The 24,414-nt window shown below is 36.8% G+C and overlaps 1 protein-coding gene across 1 annotated transcript in view; it reads right to left on the reverse strand.

The window, feature by feature from the left end:
- The window catches only part of LOC138709317 (uncharacterized), a 35,650-nt gene extending 11,459 nt beyond the window's left edge, over window positions 1–24,191 (reverse strand). Inside the window, exons 1-5 of the mRNA XM_069839993.1 lie at window positions 24,032–24,191; window positions 16,385–16,512; window positions 11,445–12,906; window positions 6,453–6,611; window positions 1,825–1,991 (exon numbers count right to left, since the gene is read on the reverse strand). Coding sequence (XP_069696094.1) covers window positions 1,825–1,991; window positions 6,453–6,611; window positions 11,445–12,906; window positions 16,385–16,512; window positions 24,032–24,077 — 1,962 coding nt within the window. The 5' untranslated portion in view covers window positions 24,078–24,191. The remainder of the gene's footprint in view (window positions 1–1,824; window positions 1,992–6,452; window positions 6,612–11,444; window positions 12,907–16,384; window positions 16,513–24,031) is intronic.
- Window positions 24,192–24,414: the final 223 nt, after the last annotated feature.

Below are 24,414 nucleotides of genomic sequence, written 5' to 3' on the forward strand. Positions count from 1 at the left end.
ATAAAGTATCACAAACCGTCATCCAAAATAACAATTCGCTAATTTCAGAAAAAGTGAAATGTAATTTAAGAAACATTATTGCTAAAAATTCTGCCTATTCACAACTTCGTATTATAAATGATGTGGTATTAGGTCACGACAAGACGTCTGAAGTTGGTGTACTAAAAAGTTGTGACTTTCCGTTCTTCAAATATGCACGTATTACATCGTGTGATGTTGAACGTACATTTCCCAATATAAAAACTGTTTAAGTGACCATCGGAGGAGATTACTTTGCAGTCGCTCAAAATGTACGTAACTCTTCACTGCAATGCACATATTCAAGAATGATGTGAATATCTTACGTTAAATTTTAAGTGGTAATATATCTCACTATAAAATAAATGTGTATTTACATGTTTAGACATTTGCTACTTCAATGATCATTCATTATATTTCTTGAATGCAGGATACAGGTTTTATTGTAACCACAGTATACTGCTCGGTGTTTATATCAGAGGCATACTCCATCCTTTGCACGCCCCTTTCTCATACAGTCTATACCGCATGCGCAGTAAACCTTGCGATTTTCGTGGCAATTCCACGAAGTCTACTCATCACTAATTCACTCATTCGCCATTTATTTGTTTTTAATTAATTGTTTGTTTACCTATTCATTCATTTATCTAATCATTCAGAGAGTCACTGGTTAATTTGTATTTTTACTTCTAACGGTCCCAGTGCACTGCAGTGTAAAGATTTCCTTCCTTTCGCTCACAACACCATATCACACTCTCTATTCCTAAACACAGAACATCCTTCTACTCTTCATCTTTCACCGTCTTTGCAGCTCATGTCTGGAACTCTCTACCAAAACATATCAGAGATTGTCGGACATTATCTAGTTTCAAAAATAGACTAAAATTGCACTTCTTCAATTCAGATTCCTTTCAATTATAAGCTCTTTTCTCTACGATAGTTTTGTAAAAAATTTATTTTCCTTCCTTTCCTCTTTTTTGTTCTCTTGATCACCAGATGAATTTATTATCATACTCCTTTTTATTGTGGATTTTATTTAATTTTCGTCTTTTTTATTCTTTTTTATTATTATTTTACTACATTCCATTTTGTTGTATTCTTCCTTACGTTTTCCCTATAAATTATTTGTACTAACTGAGTTGCTTTTATTATATTCCAATGTATTTTACTTCCTTTTTTCTATTATGATATTATTTTCATTTTGTTTAGTGTCTATTTTGTTATGCTATTATTTTTTTTGTAATATGTTAGTATTCTCTTGTTTAATTTTCTGTTAAATTTTTACTGCTTGTATACTTTGTGACCTTGTAGAGTGCCTATGGCCCTAATTCTGGCAGTATAAATAAATAAATAAATAATAATAATAATTTATTATTATTATTATTATTATTATTATTACACAAATCGTAATATATCTTAAAATTTCTCTTTTGTTTACATTGTATATACAACATTTTTTTAAGACACAGAAACATTGTATACTTATTTACTGGCATGTAAAAGAACTCCTGCGGGACACAATTCCGGCACATCCGGCGACGCTGATATAACCTCTGCAGTTGCGAGCGTCGTTAAATAAAACATAACATTAAATACACTGTATACTTTCAATATACGTACATGATACACTAGCACCAATACCACTGCTGAACCAGTAAATTATTCTACACCGTCCAGTCTGGGTAATAGGGTCTGAAAACTATCTCGGCAGTAGTTTTTTAAATCTTACAGAACCGATCTTTGCTAACAACAAAAATCTTGCACTTGTTTAGTAGTCTACTAATTTAAAGTCGTCATTATACTCACTTCTCCATCGGTGTTTTGATATGCAACCATCAGGACGATGCCCATTTTTGCTTGGATACAGGCTTCGCCAGTCTCGGGGTCCCCTACACCGAAATCCCCAACGTCTGGATCTCCATGGTCTACTGGTAACTCTGGTGCTGGTTCATCCTCGTGATTTTCACACGGTTCTGAAATTAAATAAATAAACAGTGTCATTAATATGAAAATACAGTACTTTCTGTACATTTCGTAACTATTTAGATTCCCATGTTATTAGCTACATTTCTGTCTACTTATATAACCAATTCAGACATTGTAGTTACATTAGATTCTATTTTCGTTACTTCGCTCGATGGCGTAAACACGCACGCACTAACACATACATAGGCACTCGTATTATACACTGTATGTACATTTGCATGCCTTTAAGGAATTATACAAAGTGAACTTGTTGCTTAGAAAATTATTCGATTATGTAAGTTAAGTAAGAGTAGTCAATTGTGGAAGTAGCGCTTATCTCAACGGGAATAATATTGTACAGGTGATGTCTTCAAGTACTTAATATATAATGCTTACGTCCGCGGTGCGAATTAACGGGGAGGATGAGGGAGATTTCTCCACCTGTTGGAAAGTTATCCCCCTCTCATAAATTCATATTAATATCCTTGCCAGGAATAACTTCTATCCTCCTCACAAAATATAATTGTTTTAATACGAGTATACTTTATAAAGTATAAAGTAAGCAAAGAAAATATTATCTCTGTATTATCATCACCTGCAAGATGACAACAATCAATAACTTAGGAATTACACATCTTATTTTAAGTCTGCTGATGGATATAATTATTATTATGATCATAATGCAAGACAAAAACTCAGTGCGACCAAACGTTGAGCCATAAATAATAATAATAATAATAATAATAATAATAATAATAATAATAATAATAATAATACAGTGATAATTTTATGTATGGTATTCTCTATAAAGGATTCATATCCCCCTCATCGAATAATTAAACTTTAATTACTGTAGTTAATAATGTTGAGATTTTTCCATTTTTTTTTTTGGTGTCCCGCTTTTTTACAAAATGTCCCGTGTTTTAGTGAGGTATTTTTCAAATAAAATAAAATGGAACCCTAATAACGGTCAACTCTATCATCCCCAAAATTTTGAAACAAAGTCACAGAATTATACTGTATATTATAATTATTTCTAACCTTATTTCTTTATTTACGATAATCGAAATCTAAAAGCGATTTATGATATATTGAGAATCCCATACCGTAGCTGCTTTTTCGAGCGCTTCATGCCAAGGAATTAGCTGTACGGAATAAGCTCTGGTTCGGGTCTTCATGGAGGAAGAAATTTTCTCATAAAATTTCGGGCAATGTATGAAACCGGTGATGAATTTGGAGAGCTACAATGAATAGTGAATAGCAAGCCGTCTATAACAGCTGGAAGATGGCCTTCTTGTTGACCACATGTAATCCCCTTACTGATTGGATGATCGTTCACAAGTAGGCCTGGCTCTCCATGTGCTGTCCCGCAACGGATTTATTTATTGAGATTCCTTACTTTTAATTTCGTCTTTCACTTGTGCACCCACGCGTAACAAATTATGTTAAATATTTGGGATCATAAGTGCACTTACTATTGCTCTCCTCGTGTGTTATATATAATAAATATTGCATAATTGCAACGAAAATTATAAATAATTCTGTATGTGATAATTAATATCTCCGAAATATAGTACACAAACTAGGCTGCTCGTTTATTATACAGAATGTTCAGAAAAAAATTTTCCAGTACTTAAACAGGAGGTAGTGCGCATCAAAGCTAGAAATAAAAGTCCTATAAACATGGATTCTAAAATTAATATTTTCTGAGAAATGAGCAAATGTTATACCATTACTATAGGAACAACATATCTTCCACTGTGTGCTCTTGAGCAAGAAACAAATGAGGAAACAGAAACAGCCGTTTGCCACTACGTATTACACAGCATATCTTTGTTCACGTTTGTATAAGAGGACGTTCGTAATCGTACTATTAAACATAAACTGCACATTGCAGTAATTAAGGACCTAACATTCTAAACGTGCTAAGTGCCAAAAAACGTTCTGAGATCTTGATTAAAAACACACTGCGTAATGCATGTTGAGATAACTAAAACACCGTCTTTTGGCGCACGAATGAGTCACAGTTGAGCTACGACAAAGACAATTTAGTAATTGCAATGGGAATGAGAACATCAATACTATATATCCTACTTTCAAAACTTTTTAAAAAATACAATATGAAGTGATTAGTTGTAATGATAAGTGATTATCCAAAGAGATTCTGTCGCGACTATCTTGCTGGTCGCATGACGGAAGCCGCTAGCATAGTTGTGCACGTGAAAATGCTGCTTAGTGGTAAGGAAATAACATAAGACACACTACAAAAGGCAAGTGGTGGAACACCCATGACATCAGCAATACGACTGGCTTCCACATTACGTATTTACAAAATATTTTATACAGAGTGATTCAAAATCTCTGCGACAAACTCTGAAGGGTGATAGATCTAACAATAAGGAACTATTTTTGTTAAACAACCTATGTCTTTTGCCGTGTCATCGTTTCGAAGTTACCGTTGAAAATGTTTTTGCGCGGGCGTACGTCAATGTATGCGAATGTGTGCACCCCTGTTTGTTTGTTTGTTGAAATGTTTGTAAGAGACGAGAAGGGTTGTTGTTTGTTTACGTTTAATGTTCAATACCTTTCCCTTTCACTTCAGTGTAATCATCAATTGAGAATGGATGTCTACGCGGTCTTCCACCAATGCGCCGGGGACGAAGAGACCCATCGTCTCGAAGGCGCTGATAAAGTCGAGCAAACACTGTGTGGTGAGGGTGATTTCTGTTTTGAAATTGTTGTTGGTACATGTGGAAAGCTCTTCTTCCGTTTCCGCGAGCCTCCCCATAACACATTACCATGTCGGCTAACTCGGGAAAAGTGTAGACATCCATTCTCAATTGATGATTACACTGAAGTGAAAGGGAAAGGTATTGAACATTAGACGTAAACAAACAACAACAGCCCTTCTCGTCTATTACAAACAAGCAGGGTTGCACACATTCCCATACATTGACATACGCCCGCGCAAAAACAGTTTCAACGTAACTTCGAAACGACGCGTCAAAAGACATAGGTTGTTTAACAAAAAGAGTTCCTTATTGTCAGATCTATCACCCCTCAGAGTTTGTCGCAGAGGTTTTGAATCACATTGTATATACGGCCTATTGAAGATACCAGTGCAAAAGGGGGTAGCTCCAAACCTGAAGGAGTTGCGTCAGCTGGTGCAATTACGATGCACCTTCTAATGAAGACTTACATCTTTACTCTGCATCTGTACCGCTCAAGTAACCAAAGTTCCTTCAAATAAAAGAATTAGAAACAACATACGTACCATCCAAATGTGTATGCTTCTAAATGCCAGTGAGTAGAATAGTCTCACCATTCTGATGAGAAGTTTTTATTTTTTTTTATTTTATTGGGTTATTTTACGACGCTTTATCAACATCTAGGTTATTTAGCGTCTGAATGAAATGAAGGTGATAATGCCGGTGAAATGAATCCTGGGTCCAGCACCGAAAGTTACCCAGCATTTGCTCGTATTGGGTTGAGGGAAAACCCCGGAAAAAACCTCAACCAGGTAACTTGCCCCGACCGGGATTCGAACCCGGGCCACCTGGTTTCGCGGCCAGACGTGCTGACCGTTACTCCACAGGTGTGGACTTGATGAGAAGTCTAATAATATTAAGCACTAAAAATAAACAGAACTATACCAACTTCTGAAAGTAGATTTTTCTATTATGTAATCATATTTACATTATTTTGAAGTTTTTAGGCATAAAAACTTGAAAAATAACATTTTCTGATGCAAAATGGAGGCAGTACCATCAGTATCATTACAGATTATTACAATAACTGAATCATATACGTGGAAAAGTTGAAAAAAAAAAAAACATTGAGAGTGGTGGATTTTTGCTGAACTACCTCATATCAGTCCAAAACGTTTGTGTAAAATAATACATCCCTTCACTTATTCAGTTTTGTTATTTCTTCTGGAAAGTTCTGAAGAATGGAGCTGGACTCATTTTACACCAATATCTTCAATTGGTGTAGGCTATACAATGTGGTGTCTTATGGCATACAATATTTTGCTGTATCACATGGTAAATGATATATGCTGTATGATATCATATAATTACACGATATATGATTTATAGTATCCATGATATTATGTATTGTAATATATAGATATATGATAAGAGATATTTGATATGATAGGAGATAATGATATGATATGATATGATATGATATGATATGATATGATATGATATATGGTGTGGTATGATATTATATAGGCCTATGATATGATATAATATATGATATGATATGTGTGTGATGATATATGATATGTGGTGTGGTATGATGTAATAATATATGAATATGGTGTCATATGACATACAACATGATGCTGTATGACATGATATATAAAGCTGTATGATATCAAGATATGATATGGTATGGTATGATATAATGTGTTGGATTCATAGAAACGTTAATGTCCCTGTCTTCGAACAAAGTGTTTAACTTACGTAGTTCAACATTTTCGTCGTTTGCAAAGGCGAGGAACTCCACTCGTCTGAAGGAGACTGTCATATCTCCGTCCTTTACTTCAACACCTCCGCTGCACACGAACTCTGATCCGACGTCAGTTTTGAGTATGTCATCTTTGGTAATGCTGTACTCCTTCCCTGAAGATATAAGATATAAGAATAAGACGTTTTGTTATTCCTTTTTTTTTTATTTTTTTATAACTCTTACAATTAAAAAGAAGTTAATTCATTGCATTACTTTTACGTCTATTTATCCATGCTTTGTGCAGAAGAATACAGAACCTAAACTTTCACACCGTAATAATGTAGAGTTGTGTTGTTGATTGAATATTAGAAATGTGTTGGAAAAAGTATAATGCATTTCATAAACTCATTGTTGTCGATAGTCCTGTATTTTTACAATTTTCGTCTTTAGGTTTCATTCCAACACTGTCTTGAGTGTATGAACTACTAAAGACAGTGTTGTATTTTTAAGTACGATATAAATTCTGGGAATAATGGAACCAGTGTTGCCAGGTTGAGGGATTTATCCCTCGGCGTAGGGATTTTTTGGTTGAAAAGGGATTGAGGGATTTTTTGACAGAATGACATAAAATGTAGTGATTTTCACACCTTTCCAATTTTTCCATTTTCTTAATATTTTTCAAATTATTTTTATTTTTCAGATATAAAATGAGTCTCTTAATTTTTATTAAAAGCACATAAAATGATTTAACACTGAAAACTCTATTATATGCTTAATAAAATGAGTCTCTTAATTTTTATTAAAAGCACATAGAAATGATTTAACACTGAAAACTCTATTATATGCTTAATATATCTGCATTGCTTGGGAAAAGTGGCATGTCAGTTTCTACAAACATTTTTTATTAATTTATTGACAACTTACGGAACATCTGCTCGCTTGGGAAAAGAGACATAAATATTTTTCCCATTACAATAATTGAATCGGTCATTGCAGAAAGGGGATAAGTCATGAAAAACGCGAAAATGAGTTAAGAGTGCCATTGCTTTCTCCAGACCTAGACACACATTTCTATACAGAAATGGGACAAATTTGCTCATTCTCAACGCAAAGCAGAGTACCACAAGCAGCGCAGTCATTGCAGAAAGGGGACAAGTCAGCGACTTACCTTCTTTCTGCACTGACTGACGACGTGAAGCAACAGAGTGCCATGGATCTAATAAGTTACGCGCCCATCAGCTGATAAGGAAAATGACAGATAAGCTAGAAGTAGTAAGTGACCCAGGGGAAGGAAACTGTGTTATTAGTGGTAAACGTAAACGCAATGAAATTAACTACCGCAGAAATGTAAATAAGAAAAATAAACTGAAGGCATTGGAACGTCAATTCCGTTGGGAAGTCTGTAGCAGCCCGTACGACAGGAGAACAATGTGGGTAAGAAACTAATCATTGTTTGTTTAGACGCAACTTTGGGTCATCAATTTTCAACATTCACAATTTCAAAAACCATACGGCGCACTTCTATTCCTATCATGGAGGTATAGGCCACAAATCTTCAAATGAAGTGTGTTCCTTCTAAACTACATTGAAAATAATGTCCCTTCTTCAGTCAAGGAATTGTATCTTTTCTCTGATAACTGTGGAGGGAAAAATAAAAATCATATTACCTTAATTCGATTGTTGCTTGCACTGACCCAAATGGGGAGATTTAACAAAATCATTCATTATTTTCCACAACGAGGCCATTAATTTCTTCCCTGTGACCGCAACTTTGGTGTAGTGAAGCGCTAAGGAAGACAGACAGGGTATATGTGCCAGACCAGTACAATACCTTGATCCACCAAGCAAACACAACAGATTTTCTACAGAATAAGTTACTACTGATGATATTTTGAATTTTAAATACTATTTGTCAGAGTATTACAAGAAAACCACCTGCTTATTAGACACACTGAGGAAGAAAGGGAAAGATAAGAATATGTTTTCTTCAGCACAATTCAGTGAATTTGTTTACTCTAAAGATGATCCAGTTTGTTCATTGGTAGTGAAATGAGGAAACACAGATTCTGTATGAAAAAACCAGGTTCTGGACGCATAGTAATGCCTATACAAAAGCAACCAATGGGAAAATTCCCATTAATACGAAGACGTATCGAAAGTTAGGCAATACATTCCATTGGAACACACTTTCTTTTACGAAGAGATCCTGAACTGGCCACCTTGTGACAAGGAATTTAAAAATGACGTGGTTTCCAACGTCCAACAATACACTCTATAACAATTGAAACAAATAATTTTGTGTAGTACTTTAGTGTATTTTTATTGTGCTCTCCTATATGCAGTTTTTAAGTATTAGTTTAAAAATAGAGTTTTGATTTAAAACTATGATATAAAATCACATATTGGTACATTTCTGTAGTAGGAATAATAATTAAAATGCAAAAATAATTATGAAATGGTGACAGTAATGTAGTAATTACACACAAAAACATCATTATCATTGTAATTATTAACATTTAGTTTGTTTTCAAATACTACATTAGCCCAAAATTGTAAATTATATATTTTTTTCTTTTATATTTAACAATTCCTTGCAGAAAGGGGATAAGTCATGGTTCGATTAAACAATTTTAAACAAAAGTGTTTGAGACGTCAGATGTCTAACATGAAGTATTATACTTCACTATTCATAAACAAAGTAAGAAAAAATATTTATAATGATTACTCCAGTATTGGAAGAAGAAAACAGTTTTTATTGATTATCTCAAAAGTAAGATTTTATGACTTATCCCCTTTCTGCAATGACCGATTCAATTCATATATAAGAAAATCAAATCGACATAAACTAGTGTGAAGACAGTTTTTTTCCTTCTCCTGTAAAATTAACATTTTTTACTTGTGCCACTTTTCCCGAGCACTACAGATATGGTTAGTCAACAATGAGTTGAGTGATTCAGATAGAAACGACCAATGAGATTTATGTTTTTCTTTTTTAATTTTACTGCTTGTTGGCTGCCATTTACCATTGTCGTTTACGTCTTTCCGCTTTATATTCAAATCGAATCAGTACTTCAGTAGAGAATAGATTGTTGCGAACATGAGTACGTTAGGAATATAGGCCTACCGTAAGTTAAGTGCTTGTGTTAACAGTCGGGAAAAATGTACATATTTTACATTATGACCATAGTTTTAAGTTGATATTTTTTAGTGTCTGTTTATTTTCTTAGTTTTAAATTACCGATATTTTTAAGCGTGTGTTTATTTTATTGGTACAATGAATGATTCTCAAGAAGGATCGTCCACGCCGTTAAAAAAAACGTGAAATCAGGAAATAGTTATCTAAAGTGAGAAATCTTGGAGGAAACAATCATTCGTTGAATCATGGTAGGAGGAACCTCATTTTGAAGGTTAGTTGGCTAAATCTAATGATCCCTATAAAGTAAAATGTTTGTGTTGCAAAATGGAACTATCGGCCGGTAAGAGTGAATTAGAAAGACACAGCTCCACGCCCTCGCATAAAAAATCCATTACAGTTGAAAAATGTCCCCAGAATTACCAGTGTTTTTACAAGAAAGTTATCTGATGACAAAATAAAAGTTCAGATTACGATGTTTAGAGTTCTATCAAGTAACTTTCAATGAGTCCTTGAAAAGATTGCCCCTTCAACAAGATGTTATAAGTAATTTGACTTTTCTACATCCAAAAATTGCATTAGGTGTCAGTAAGATTGTTGAAAGGTCTAGTATCACACTTACTTCACAATTGATAAATTCAAGACAAAAGTAAACCAAGAATCAGTATTAAATGAATGGAGCCTTTTACTCAATTATTTTTCTTCTGAAGAGAAAACTGCTTATCTAAATTTGCCTGTATTAGAAATTTGGAAGCGAATAGAAGAACGTCACAATTTCAATTCTGAATTTTTGTTAAAAAATTTAGGAAAACTAGTCAAAATTTGCCTTTCTTTACCCCATGTTGTAGAGCGCATATTTTCAGTGGTTAGTGATATAAAAACGAAGAAAAGAAATGGACTATCAGCAAAAACAGTGTTGTCTCTAGTGCGGATGAAACTAGACATGAGCAACATGAACAAATCACCGTTGAAATGTTGAAGCTGTTCAATGAAAATATGTAGCCTACAACAATGATTCAAGAGACATCAAAATAGCTGGGCTGCTGATTGCAGAAGAAGAATGTGAACAGGATCATCAATAATATGCCGATCTGAGGGTGAGTGCCCTGTTGCACTGTGATATTTATTAGGAACATTGTCTTGTTCTAATTTATTATTTTAATTCGTTTTTAAAAAGTGTATTTTGGAGTTTAGACCTTACCACCCCAAGAGGGATTTTTGTCTAAATTTGGGGGATTTTTCAACCCATCTGAAAGATTTTCTTCCGTAAAAACCTGGAAACACTGAATGGAACCGACAACTTCCCAAGTATAAGCAATGTGTCGCAGAGGAAATTGAGAGGGAAGAATAGAGAGAAACGCAAATTAAATTTCATGGGCTATGGCAGTGGTTATATCAACATGTGAATCATAATTTCAATCCCAACAACGAAAATACATTACTCAAATTAGAATTAGAAACTTGGTTTTAAGAGCTGTTAAAGAATGTTTAAAAAAAAACAGGTAGAATGTGAAATAAATAAGAAACGAACCACGTTCTACAATAACAGAATAATAATAATAATAATGGCAATAATAATAATAATAGTCTAATAATAATAATAATAATAATAATAATAATAATAATAATAATAATACAAAACACAATAGAAAGCCCATGTTGATTGATTCCTTTGTTGGTAATTATTCAAATATGGTGATTTAGACCTTCCTGGATTCTGCTAGTCTAATGTTATTAGGAAAAAGTCATTGCTTTTGTGGTACTACTGAATAAAACACGCCATTTTTATTTACTGTTTATGTATATGTTCTTTATAAAAGATCTTATTAAATGGTGTGCTTACACTAGTATATAATTGCTCAATTTCACTCACCGGTGTTCTTGTAGTAGCGTATGCTGCTCAGACTGTAACTCGTATCCACTTTTTTAACTGTGAGTACGAGATTATACTCATAATCCACTTGTGCAGACACGGAACGACGATGACGTCTGTGAACAGGGGACTCCTCAACACTCCAATCTAAAGAGCGGACATCAATTCTGCCAGATGATATATCCCTGTTAGCTGATGGCTCTTGCTTCTTGACTGATGTGTGCAGCGTGTTGTCTGGTGAATTCAGCATGATGTGTGATGGGTTCTCCGGGTCCGTCGGCGGGTCTATCGGCGGGTCTATCGGTGGGTTCGTAGGCGGGTCTGTCGGCGGGTCCGTTGGTGGGTCCGTTGGCGGGTCCGTTGGCGGGTCTGTCGGCGGGTCCGTTGGTGGGTCCGTTGGCGGGTCCGTTGGCGGGTCTGTCGGCGGGTCCGTTGGCGGGTCTGTCGGTGGGTCCGTCGGCGGGTCCGTCGGTGGGTCTGTCGGCGGGTCTGTCGGTGGGTCTGTCGGCGGGTCTGTCGGCGGGTCTGTCGGTGGGTCCGTCGGTGGGTCTGTCGGCGGGTCCGTTGGCGGGTCTGTCGGCGGGTCCGTTGGCGGGTCTGTCGGCGGGTCCGTTGGCGGGTCTGTCGGCGGGTCTGTCGGCGGGTCTGTCGGCGGGTCTGTCGGCGGGTCTGTCGGTGGGTCTGTCGGCGGGTCCGTTGGCGGGTCTGTCGGCGGGTCTGTCGGTGGGTCTGTCGGCGGGTCTGTCGGCGGGTCCGTTGGCGGGTCCGTCGGCGGGTCTGTCGGCGGGTCTGTCGGTGGGTCTGTCGGTGGGTCCGTCGGTGGGTCTGTCGGCGGGTCCGTTGGCGGGTCTGTCGGCGGGTCCGTTGGCGGGTCTGTCGGTGGGTCTGTCGGGTCCGTTGGCGGGTCTGTCGGCGGGTCCGTTGGCGGGTCTGTCGGCGGGTCCGTTGGCGGGTCTGTCGGTGGGTCTGTCGGGTCCGTTGGCGGGTCTGTCGGCGGGTCCGTTGGCGGATCTGTCGGCGGGTCCGTTGGCGGGTCTGTCGGCGGGTCCGTTGGCGGGTCTGTCGGTGGGTCCGTTGGCGGGTCTGTCGGTGGGTCCGTTGGCGGGTCTGTCGGGTCCGTTGGCGGGTCTGTCGGCGGGTCCGTTGGCGGGTCTGTCGGCGGGTCCGTTGGCGGGTCTGTCGGCGGGTCCGTTGGCGGGTCTGTCGGCGGGTCCGTTGGCGGGTCTGTCGGCGGGTCTGTTGGTGGGTCCGTCGGTGGGTCTGTCGGCGGGTCTGTTGGCGGATCCGTCGATGGGTCTGTCGGCGGGTCCGTCGGCGGGTCTGTCGGGACGGGCGTGGTGGTCGTCGGTTCCGGCGTTATCTCAGAACCCCATCTTATTATCAGTTGGTTTTCATCCGCGCTACTACAATCTTCAGATATGAACTCACCCTCCTTTTCTACGTATGGAACTTGTATGTCATTCTGCAAAATTGTATTTGGTTTTAAATATAATAACTTATATTCAATAATTCTGTGAGTAACAAGAATAGTACCAAAATCATTTTGAAGGGAACTGTCAAAATGATTTGTAACAGAAAAGTCCTTTATGAAATATTTCCATTACAATAATACACTTTTAAGAATTGGAAATCTTGTCGCATTGCGTCCTCGTTTGTATGACAATTTTTAACAAGTATTGGACATCCTCAAGGAGTAGGACATCACAAGACATACACGAAACAACACTTGAACAACCAGCCTTATGCCAAGCATCTACTGAGCCGGCAGTATTTTTATATTCAGATGTGCTACCATTGGAACCACAGCTGATGAATGTGTTTTGTATGTATGGGCTTCGGCAGAACATTCTTATTTTCTTTTGATGATTTGTTAACATTTCGTATAATTTATAGAACTTCATAAAAACTTAAAATTGTAAAGTGTTAAAATTGTAAAAAGAAATGTAATATAACTTGTATAATATTATAAAAACTTAAAACTTAAAAAAAATGTTACAATTGTTAAAAAAGGTAATGTAACTTGTGAAATGGACGGCTCCGTTTCTACACAGCTCAGATCAACAGTTGACCAGACGCTGACGAAGACACGAAACCAGTGTCGAAACGGAACCGTCCGTTATGCAATGTGCATTACCTTTTCTGTGAAAAATTTTAACACTTGCAAATATTCAGTGTTTATTTCGTTCTATGCTGGGTAGAAGAGTGAGCATGAAGGATCCTATTCTAAGATTTGCACAATGAGTTTTTGTCCACGTAAAAGCAAGATGATGATGATGTGGTGTTTTTCAGGGATAAATTTCGTTATAAATGGAAGATAACTATTTGGGGAAAAAAGTATTTTTTGTGTAGGAAGAGAAATATCGATTGAGCAAATATTGATCGTGATAAGCAAGTACAAGAGAAAAGTCTAATTTCAATATTATGGACTAACCGTTAATAAAATGTTCCGTGCCACATTTTCCAGGAAATTGTTCGTGAACCCAACTCTTTTTCTATCTTAATCTGACGTCTTGAGTTCAACAAATGGGCCATTGATACTGGAGAACATAGGCTATTCAGCGGATTACATCTGATGTCTGGATTTGATCTGCGTGCAGTAAATCCAACAACATGTTCAAGAACGATCTCGTTCCATTTATATTGTTTCATCTTCAGATCCACCAATTTGGATTTGATTCGTTGTGCATCTTATCAACAGCGAATAAATAATTAGGCAGCTCAAAAGCAATCACAATCTTTCATATGCAAACTAGTTTTTACCCCTATTAAACTCCTAAGAAACGAAAGCAATAACAAGAATATTTATACGTGAATCTGTGCAATTCAAGACATTGCGTTACGATACGTGAAGAAGTTACTTCATTTTTCCCAAAACATCTACACAAGGAACATCAGTGATAACCAGTTACAGAAGTTATTGAAGCTGTGCCGTGGGCTCTTAAAGAGTAATTTAGCTGTGTGATAGTAGGAGAAAGAAGAATAAAGTGCATAAGATTTTTCGATGTTATGGCATTAGCAGAAGAGGAGATGATAGTAAAGGATATGCTAGTGGAGCTAAATGACAGCTGTGAGCAGTATGGGGTGAATATAACTGCAAACAAGACGAGGACTACGAGTATGGTTATCGGAAGAAAAATAATAACGAAGGTGAACGTGTGAATTCAAAATTAGGCAATGAAACGAAGTGACAGCTTCAAATACTTGGGCATACTATAAGTAATAACATAAGCTGCTGATAAGAAGTCTGAAGGAGGATAGCAATGATAAAGAAAGCTTTAATAAAAAATGAGCATTATCTACGGAACTTTAGAAAAAGAACTAAGCAAGATACTAGTGAAGTGCTGTGTGTAGAGTGTGGAATTATATGACACAGAAACATGGACATTGCGAGTAAGTGAAGATAAACAACTGGAATTATTTGAAGGCCAGCACTATACCGACTACGCTACCCAGGCCGACGAAAAGTATGAATGAAAATAATTTGTGTATATATGTATATTTCCTTTATTTATTTATTTATTTATTTATTTATTTATTTATTTATTTATTTATTTATTTATTTGCTTATTTGTTTGCTTATTTATTTGTTTGTTTATTTATTTGTTTATGTACAATGTTCGTTAATTTTCGAGCTCTCTGTGCTTTTATGGCGAATTGTAGCCTACTGTATCTTCCGATGTTGACTTAAGAGGTGATTAAGAAATTTATTCTCTAAGTCACATAGTCAAGTTACACTTATAAGTTTTACAGATCTATACCAACAACTGGCTTTATACTGAACTTAACTCGTAAAAGAGAAGTGTTTCAAATGGAAGTTGGCTATAATATTTAAAAAAAGTACCTATAGCAACGACAACTTTGTATCCATAATAATTCCCATTATACGTGAAAAATGAAGTTAAGATATGTTAAAAAAATTTTATTATTATTGACAGACATATTTTCTACTAAATTGATAATTTCTTGTAAGGTAGCTTTGGTAAAGAGTAAGATAACGTGTTCGGGAACACAACGTCTCATTTTTCAATGCAAGTTCTTCGAGTTATTACGATGAGTTTCCTTCCCATGGAGGCTGATGCTACGCGATTTTAGGTTTTATGGTGATTGTGTTCAGAGAAATATTAGGTATTATATTATTATTGAATATTAAGCTCTAGCGTAGGTGGAATATTAAATTATTTTTCTGATAATTAGTATGATTTCCCCGTAAAATAAGTGATGTTGATCTTATCCGTTTCGTAAATTTTTAGCATACAGATCTACAAGAAAAACTGTCCTTGAATAAGAAGACTTTCTCGTAAAATTTACTGCTCACATCGAAATTCAATTCTGGAGGTTGCACAATGGGCTGTATGAGTGGCACATCTCATTGAACTGTTGTGTGGGTATTACTCGACCGAGGCGAGTAGAGCGGCGGGCATAATGTGAACTATAGCGATAACGCTATACGAACGCAGGAGCAGTACAAGTGGCGCTCAGGACTGCGGGACTCCACTGGCCTCGGTGGAGTAATAATTGAGCCATTCAGAGCAGAAGTGGTGTAAGTCAAGATTGGGTGATGACGTTTAAAGTAAAAATTCTGTAAAATACAGCGCAAAGTAGCAATTAATATGTCCTTCGTGCTATCCACTGATTACTAATAGTTTAAATAAATTGAATATTAATTGCTACTTTGCGCTGTATTTTACAGAAAGTTTACTTTAAACCTCATCACCCAATTTTGACTTACACCACTTCTGCTCTGAACGGCTTCAATTGATCTCGCTTTGTACCTATTCTATTGGCCCTCCATATCGAGAATTGTAGGGCCTATATACTGTTTTCGCCTTCGTAATTTAAAAAAAAAAAATTAACTCCTATTTAACAAAGACATTTAACATTTTGTAAGCGTAATACTCATAGAAAAGAAAATTAAGATGGACATACAAAAATATACTCACTTGTCCGGATATTTGGATTGTAATTCCTGCTTTGAAGTAAATACAATCCCCAGTAAATGTGTTGACCACTGATTCTTCACTCGCACTGGCTGCTGGAATAGCTCTTGGTATAGTGGATGCATTTACGGCTGAAATAACATTGTAAAGTGTTATTATTTACCACTATAATTTACCGTTATTAACATATGTTTCCTTATACAAGGGAATTTTATTTCAACTTTGTCAGGAATCGAATACGATAACACGAATATTCTAGATTTATACCAAGATACGGTACCATTTCGGCTACATCGGAGCGTATTATTTTATTTTGTATTAATGTTTGTATTGTCTGAAGATGTGGCAGCAATTTATTACTGAACATTTATAGCTGCTTGCATTATTCGTTGTTGCTATTAATGACTTATCTTTAATCTATACCTTATTTTATTTCAAGGAGTGCAGTTCGGTGGCTCCTTTGAACACCGAACTGCACTCCTTGAAATAAAATAGGGTATACCTATTGAACTGATTATTTATGCTGATGTTATCACTCTAGTGGCTTGTAATTCTAATTTAAATCGATTAAATTTACTTAAATTAAGTGCTTTTTCAATAACTAGGCTCCAGCTACCTATAAACTGGAATGAAGTTGTCTGGTTCGAAGTATATGTGACGTCACAGCGCAGGCACAAGTAAGCTCGTATACTAAAAGTTACACATCCTCTGCCCTCTTCCTCTAGAGCAGCGTTGTCAGACAGAGACTAAACGGAGAGGAGCGCTCCACTAGACTGGTTGCGTGCTCCCGTGTTTCCACAGACATAAGCAAGTTCACGCTCCGATCTAGCTCCACAACCGGTTTTGGAGCTTACAACTCTGACACTACTGCTCTAGAAAGTCAGAATCGGGACGCAGTCATAGTGAGTAGTCTTATCGAGCACTGCTCTTACTAGTCGTATTATTTAAATAATACTTAATATTTTTAGATGGTTGAAGGTTCATTGCAGAGGTAAAATGCCTCAGGAAAGACGCTCAAGCGTGTAATATTGCAGGGCATAAATGAGGATATTTAAACTAATATTTTCACTGTCTATATAGACAACATTACATATACATTGTGTAAAATAAACGTAAAAGTGGCAAAAACAGTGCACTGAAAGACACTGCAATACCAAAAGACACAGAAAGTGTGTTGAACGTAATCAAAAAGAAACAGTACCATCACAATCTGATAATTATGTAGATATTAAATCGACGTTTAGCATGGATTTGTGTAGCGTACCATGATGTTCAGTCAATAAATTAAATAATCTACATTTTAGGGAATTTCTAGACAAGTACATAGGAAACTAGTGGATAGTTCAGTCGGCTAAGGCACCTGCCTGCCGATCCGGGGTTGCGCTTGGCCATGGGTGCGATTCCACCTTGGACTGATTACCTGGTTGAATTTTTCTGAGGTTTTCCCTAACCATAAGGCGAACGTCAGGTAATCTATGGCGAATCCTCGGCTTCATCTCGCTATCACCAATCCCGTCGACGCTAAATAACCTAGTAGTTGATACAGCGTCGTTAAATAACCAACTAAAAAGAATGAAGTTTGTAAATATCTACATTCTACAGTAACTTACATTGGTGTCAACTATCCTGGCATATGTCAGAAATATGTAGTATTATGATCATGTATTACTATCGTTGTTTTATACTAGGGATAGGAACAATGTTCCCGCGCGGGCACTGTATATAATAATCCGTGGCGCTAAAGCCCACGAAGGGCCAAGACCGACCAGCCGGCTGCTGGCCTCACGGCAACATGCCGAAGCAGAGGTGGACGATCATCCAACCAGAATGGCGGTATCGTGGGCACTGTATACACCGCCGCTTAATTTCTCCCTCCACAATATTCTATCTGCCTGTGTGTGCGTACAGCAAGAAAGGTTGCACCGATACCATAGCGTTCTAGTCAGGGGTGTGTAAAGTGGTGGAATATGGCCAATAAACTGTTTCGTTTTAATTTCCAAGAAACATGTGAACAAGACTATTTTGTTGTTATGAATAAAGGTGAAATTTAATGTCTCAACTGTTCAGTTGAGATTTATATAAAACCTACTAACAGAAGGCAATTCGATCTTGAACATAAGAAGAATTTTGGCGAACATAAACTTGTAAGTAACAATTTAAACGGGATTGTAAAAAATGGTTTGTATTAATAAAATAGTTGTTACATGTGATAAAACAGTGTGTTATTTTAATGTACGGTAATTTGTTGTGCAGGTTGAAACTGAGAAAGTTTTCAAGAATCTACAATAATAATTTTAATGGAAAATCCAACCCACAGTCACTACTAGTTGTAAATGCAGTCTGATCAATTTATCGCGAGTCATAGAGATAAGTACCCTTTTTCAAATGCCAGGTAAAACCAGCAAGGTATTGTATGAATTATTATCTAATGACAAGTCTCCTAACTTACATAATTTCGCTGCTAAGATGCAGGAAGTTCTTTAATCCATTTATGCCTGCGAACATTTTTTTTTCTAAAGTGAATCTGATGAAAAATATTGCGCGTACCTACACGTCCTATCATCTCGTAACTGCTTTACGTTTATGTAGTAAGCCTAATACAGGGACATCGTTTTATTTTTACTTCAATTTTTATTGTACCTGCGTTTCTAAATGTACATGATTCCTACCCCTTTCACTAATGTCCTTGCTAACGTCAGTCACACAAACTTACGGCCGCTGTTGCTAGCAGTGAAGTAATCAGTACAAAGTACAGTGTGTTTCAGAAATATGTTGCGTTTTCTATAGGAGAAAGAGCTTATATTATTGAAGTTTATTTTCACACAGGTATGGTGTGTAGCATAACTGAATTTATCTGTGTGGACTGAGCACAAGTGAAGATTAGAGTTACCGAAAGTACGGTACCCTATAATATGGTACGGTACCTAACAGCATTATTTAAACAAGAGTTTTGTTTTAGTGTTTGTAGGTATGAAGGACGATGATGGAAACTGGAATTACAATATAACCGAATATGAACAACAGTTTTTTTATACAATTTCCTGATTATATCATTACGGAATATTTTCGTAGAAATGTCATTAATCTGGTAGACAAATTTAGAGCAATGGAGTGTACAGAAAGGAAGAAAAGTGTAAAATGGCCAAAAAAGGTGACAGAAGATGCTGTAGAAGATGCTAGAGAAAAGATGCAGCGAGGTCGTAATAAGTCGGTCAAGAAGTTAGCTGTAGAAATTGGGGTTTCTTACGGAAGTGCTCACAAAATTCTCAGTAATAAATTACGTTAGTAATATGTTAATAAAGTAGACATTACATAATGTATATAACCGCCTGAAGACTTGAGTTTGTGAAAAAAATTGTTACTATTCCACTGTTTTTTGATAAAATACTGTAAGGTAATGACCAAACTGAAAATCGTAATACTATATTTCCCTGTAACATAAATGGATACACTACTTTTCTCTCCTCCTATAGCTAGTAAAATGATTTGCTTACATATTGCACTAGCAACTCCAAACTCCTGTAATGGAAGGGAGGTAACAGTGTTTCCGAGTATAGCCAGGTTAATGTTAAAAATGTTAGTAAAATAAAGTGATGTCCCTGTAGTATTCATCCTAATATAGATAGACTCGTCCTGACCAAACAGTATAGGCCTATATGCAACCTAGAGCTTGTAAGTGATTTTTTGCAGTATAATGAGTACTAAGTCACAGTGATCATATAGCCTGTTATGAATGGATATATTATTTATTTAACTTGATTTTAAATGTTTAAAGTAATGGCATGCCGCATTAGTTTTATACAGCCCTAAGCGGAAGAGAAGCCAAGTTCATGTGATGGTGACACGTTCGAAATATTGTGGAAGGAGTAAACTGGATCACATTTACCTCCCCTCCGTTATGCCCATCCCTGTTTTATACACTATAGTTTGGCCATTAAATTCTCACTTTTCGCACAATAAAATTTATCCAGACCGTAATTTAGATCTGGAATCATATAAACTGACCACGTCACTATATCATGCGATCAGAAATATTGCTGTGTAAGACGGCTGAGTCGAATACTGCATATTATCTTTTTTTTTTTTCTTAATTTTACCGATCGGAGGCCATTTTCCTAAATTTTTCCCTTTTTTTATCTCCTTTTCATTTTTCTTGAACTAATTACAAACATAACACCCATGCCCGAAATGAGACTTGAACCCACAATCTTTCGGACCAAGCGTCGAAACATTCCGTTTGTCTACCGCTTGCGTCACTCAGGCTGACATCGTGACAATTACAATTGAATATTTTAGTCATATATCATTCAGCTTGATAGTGTACTATTTCCAACTGAAAGTAGGTATAGGAAAATCTTAACCTCCGGAGCCAATCCTGAGGAATCTGGATGTAACACTTCATACACAAGTGAAAAATTATACCCTATTTGTCAAAAAACTAAGTAGATAATAATACAGCAAAAAAAAAAAAAAAATAAATAATAAAAAATAATTAGAGGCGATACAGATTATTGTAGACTCGAAAATGTCAAGAAATTGTTAAAAAAATTAGTACGTCACTGATAGGCCTAACGTGTATATATATATATATATATATATATATATATATATATATATATATATATAGAGCGTTCGCCTAAGGGTGGGGCCAGGAAAGCGGCCTGCCTGCGGTGTCGCTTGCGGGAATCGTCTATCCATAAGCTTTCTATACTAATAGCATGCACACGAGAATTTTTCTACGTAGTACTAATCTTGTTATAGGCGATGTTGGTAGTGATGTCCATCTGAATGCACACATTTCTGGCATAGTTTAATAAAATTAGCATTCACACGAATAAGTTCGTCTTCGGTAATTTTTCTAATATCTCTTGTTATATTTCCCTTCAATTCCCATTATGATGTGAGAATTATTCCTATAGACATTATTTTTTAGAGTTCCCCACAAATAAAAATCGCACACTGTAAGGTCGGGGGAACGTGACGGCCATAATTCCTGAGAAATAATCCTTTCTCCAAAAACGTCCCTTAAATCGTTCATGGATTCATGGGCTGTATGGGCTGTTGCTGAAATATGGCGCGAGTATTAGAGTGCGATATCTTTGTGCATTTACTAAATCTTGAAAGAAAACGGGCCCAATAATTCGCTTTGCTGTAACAGCACACGAAACGCCAATCTTTTCGTCATGCAATGGAACCTCATGAATTAAATGGGGATTCTCTGTACTCCAATACCTATTGTTCTGTGAGGCAACATGACCTCGTAAATGAAACCACGCCTAATCAGAGAAAATTAATAAATGAGGATCCACAATACCGTCCACAATACTTTGTAAAATCCAATTACAAAACCGAACTCATTTTTAATCGTCTCTAGGCCGTAATTTATGCACGATACGCACTCTGTAGGGTTTTAATTTAAAAGTGAGCAGCAGTAAAGATGGTGTTTTCGGAACACTAACTTTCTGTGAAACACTTCTTAGAGATTCATTAGGAGAGCGTGTAAAACTGTAAATGATGCACTGATTTCATCAATTTTTTCTTCCGTCAATACTCTTCGTTTTCGCTTAGGAATTGTAGCATTTAGCGACCCTGTTGTCCTTAATTTGTTGACCCGGAATTGGAGCACCCGGATATTTCACTTCAAATTGCCTACGCACCTCTCTATATGACTTTGTTTTCACTTATGCATCATACATTAAAACTCTCTGTTCAAGAGTGAATTTTGCGTTTTGCATTGTTAACAAATTTTACACACACGCTGAATATTTAAGCAATTGTGTCAAGAAACTGCACTGTACGTAAAAACACTGTAACAGCTGGCTCACAACTGATAACTTGTCGACCTTGATTGTCGAGCGTGTCTCAACAACTACGCGTACCAAGCGGCGTACAGCACATGCCGCTTTCCTGGCCCCACCTGTAGGCGAACGCTCTGTATATGTATATATATACATACATACATACATACATACATACATACATACATACATACATACATACATACATACATACATACATACATACATACATACATACATACACTGGCTGCTTTGATTGTAATACTTTTCTTTGTAAGTTTCATAAATAAAAATTTTGAAATAACTTGAAGTTCATACTGGAGACCCGAATTCAGAATTTCAGCGAAACCAAAGTGGATAAAGATGATATTTCAGATAGAGGCAGAAAAACTCCAATGTTCCCTGCCTGAATTCCACCAATCGCTCCACTGATCATCGTCATCATCATTATGTTCTGTTTTCTTTATGTGACACTCATTATTATTCCATTGTGTTCCATGAGCAACGACTACGTCGATAAGTGAGCTACAAATTTCGGCATTCTTACGGGAAAACTAGAGTTCAGTTATTGATGAGAATAAAATTATTTGTCGTTGATTGAGTAATACTAGGGAGGATCGGAAAGTAACACACAACAATTTTTTGCGATAGACTATTTTGGTTAGGACGTTCAAAGTTGGCAGATAGTTTGAATCTTGCGTTACAGACAGCAATGGCTCAATTAGGTGTCACCCTGGCGGAACGAGCGGTAACTACTGAGTAAAGATGGAACGGGTGCTAGCATCGTCTACTTGTGAAGAGCAGCGAGGTGCAGTCCGTTTTTTCTGAGCAAAACAACAAAGTTCGAATGAAATGCACAGGGAAATGTTGGAGGTACTCGTATATGGTGCTGATTGTCTGGGGCGTAGCAACATCTCCAGGTGGTGCAGGTTCTTTGAATAGGGCCGAATAAATTTTACCGATGAAGCACGTTCCGGCCGACTAGTGACCGTTGCAACTTCACCCAATATCAGAGGCATTGAGGGGGCAGTCACTCACCCTACAGCCCAGACCTCAAACAGTCTGAGTTTCATCTCTTCGGACCAGTGAAAAACTTCCTAGGAGGCCAAGTGAAATCAGTCGTGCGCAAGTGGTTATACGCCCAGAAAACGGGGTTTTATGAACGATGTGTACTGAATCTGGTGTCACGATGGGGGGAAATATGTCGAGAAACTTTGTTCCTGTGTTGAAAAATAGGTAAAACCTATAGCTTATTTCTACATTGTTTCGTTTTGCTTCCCTATTAAATACGTTGCCACAAGAAGTTGTTGTGCATTACTTTTCGATCCTCCCTCGTAATTGTTGAAAATACAGCTAGTTCGCTGGTTTGTTCACTATACCACATATCATTACCACGAAATGTTTAAATAAGTACCCTTTTGGTTCCGTCACAATTTACATTACACATTTTGTAGCAGGTGATCACTAAGGTGTTTTTTTTTTTCTTTTCTTTTTTCGTTGAAAATTGTGAAATAACATCTTCAAATAAGTCATCACCGCTAGTAATAAAACATCACCCTTTCATGGAATAAAAATAATTTCAACAGAAAGAAACACCCAAGTTCAAAAACATTTTACCGTTGCAAAGTAACTTCACTAGATGGAAACATTGTTAGACTTATATGAGCACAAATGTACAATGAAATTATATTCGTGTAGGTACAGTACTACAAATATTTATGAAATGTAGTGAATAAACACAAATATTATAAACCATATAGGGCAGTTTTATATTACTATGTTTCCATTCCTTAATTCACAGCTTAGCAAAAATTAATTTGTTGAAGTTATTCTCATCTTCATTGTAACTCACCACAAAATGCTAGCGTGCAAAGCGCTAGCGCGCTCTTCAAGTTCATGCTCCAACCAGAGAGATCTTCAGTGCACAGAATTCAAGTACAAAGTGACGATTTGCGAACAGATGAAGCGGTACTTAGCTAGGCTATTATCTCCATATCAATGCCCACACACTTATTGATTGCGTTGGTCCTATCTTTCATCTGAGATAAGAACAGAGAAACGGATTAAATTACCTCCTCTACCGTCACGTAGCCACGTGATCAAGCCTTGAGCCATGTACCAAATTCCAAGTTAGATAAATTATATTGTTTATTCACATGAGATTTAGATTGTAATGTATACACGTCAGCTAATTGCAATTTGGTATGCCCATGGATGTGCAACATTTTTTTAGCC

Source organism: Periplaneta americana, chromosome 11 (assembly GCF_040183065.1).
Source record: "Periplaneta americana isolate PAMFEO1 chromosome 11, P.americana_PAMFEO1_priV1, whole genome shotgun sequence".
NCBI lineage: Eukaryota > Metazoa > Arthropoda > Insecta > Blattodea > Blattidae > Periplaneta > Periplaneta americana.